The 1,109-nt window shown below is 66.5% G+C and overlaps 1 protein-coding gene across 1 annotated transcript in view; it reads left to right on the top strand.

Moving 5' to 3' along the window:
- LOC130587045 (collagen alpha-1(XVI) chain-like) overlaps positions 1–1,109 on the top strand; it is a gene marked incomplete at its 3' end in the record, with an annotated part of 20,924 nt that overhangs the window by 6,702 nt on the left and 13,113 nt on the right. Inside the window, exon 9 of the mRNA XM_057388003.1 lies at positions 163–242. Within this exon, the coding sequence (XP_057243986.1) occupies positions 163–242 (80 nt within the window). The remainder of the gene's footprint in view (positions 1–162; positions 243–1,109) is intronic.

Below are 1,109 nucleotides of genomic sequence, written 5' to 3'. Positions count from 1 at the left end.
GCCCCTGGAAAATCCCTGCCTCAGTTTCTCCCCTCAGTGGGAAGGAGCTGTCAGGGACCGGAGGTGTCGGGCCCCTSTGGTGTCACCGCTGTCCCCTCTGTGGTGGCCGGGGCAGGATTGGCGGAGAGGGGGCACCCAGGGGTGGGATAACCCKGGCGGGTCCCACCCACGCTCTGCTGTCCCCACAGGAACCGGGGAGAGCCTCGGGAAGGAGCAGCCCGAGGGACGACCCCAAAGAGAAGGTGAGGGTGTCCCAGCCCGGCTGTCCCGCTCCTGGCACTCCCAACCCCGCTGCCCTTCCAGCGCCACCCCGGGGTCCCAGGGGCTGTCCCAGAACCAGGCTGGGTCCATCCCTGTGACATTTGGGATCTCCATCCTAGTGTCCCACCACCGTCCCGAACCCAGGTCCCCGTGGCATTTGGGATCTCCATCCCAGTGTCCCACCACCATCCCAGCCCCAGATCCCCATGGCATTTGGGATCTCCATCCCAGGGTCCCACCACCATCCCAAACCCAGGTCCCCGCAGCATTTGGGATCTCCAACCCAGTGTCCCACCACCATCCCAAACCCAGGTCACCGCAGCATTTAGGAACTCCACCCCAGTGTCCCACTGGCTGTCCCAGCCCCAGATCCCCATGGCATTTAGGAACTCCACCCCAGTGTCCCACCACCATCCCAGCCCCAGATCCCCATGGCATTTAGGAACACCACCCCAGTGTCCCACTGACCATCCCAGACCCAAACCGGTCCCATTCCCACGGCATTTGGGATCTCCCCGCGCGTTCCAGAAGCCGCCGGGAGCGGCTGCTCTGCTCCCCCGCGCAGGGATCGAGGCCCCAGCGGCTCCTGGAGCGGTCCCAGCCGTGGCCAAGGGGCCTCTTTGTTCCCTGCGAGCGCCTCCGGAGCGCTGCCAGAGCCGGGGAGCGGCTGCAGCGCTCCCGTTCCTCATCCCCGAGCGTCTCTGGGATTCCTCATCCACCCCTCAGGGGATGGGAGCGGCTCTGGGGGCTGTAGGGACGGGGACAGGGACAATTCCTGCCTGTCCCCAATGCCACGGGAGCGGTCTGGGCTGGCCGGACAGAGCAAGGGGGGGACAGGGACAGGGACA

The sequence above is a fragment of the Malurus melanocephalus genome, unplaced genomic scaffold (assembly GCF_030028575.1).
Source record: "Malurus melanocephalus ecotype Western Australia unplaced genomic scaffold, MMel_1.1 scaffold_1485, whole genome shotgun sequence".
Classification (NCBI taxonomy): domain Eukaryota; kingdom Metazoa; phylum Chordata; class Aves; order Passeriformes; family Maluridae; genus Malurus; species Malurus melanocephalus.
This window is presented reverse-complemented; position numbering and strand designations above follow the sequence as displayed.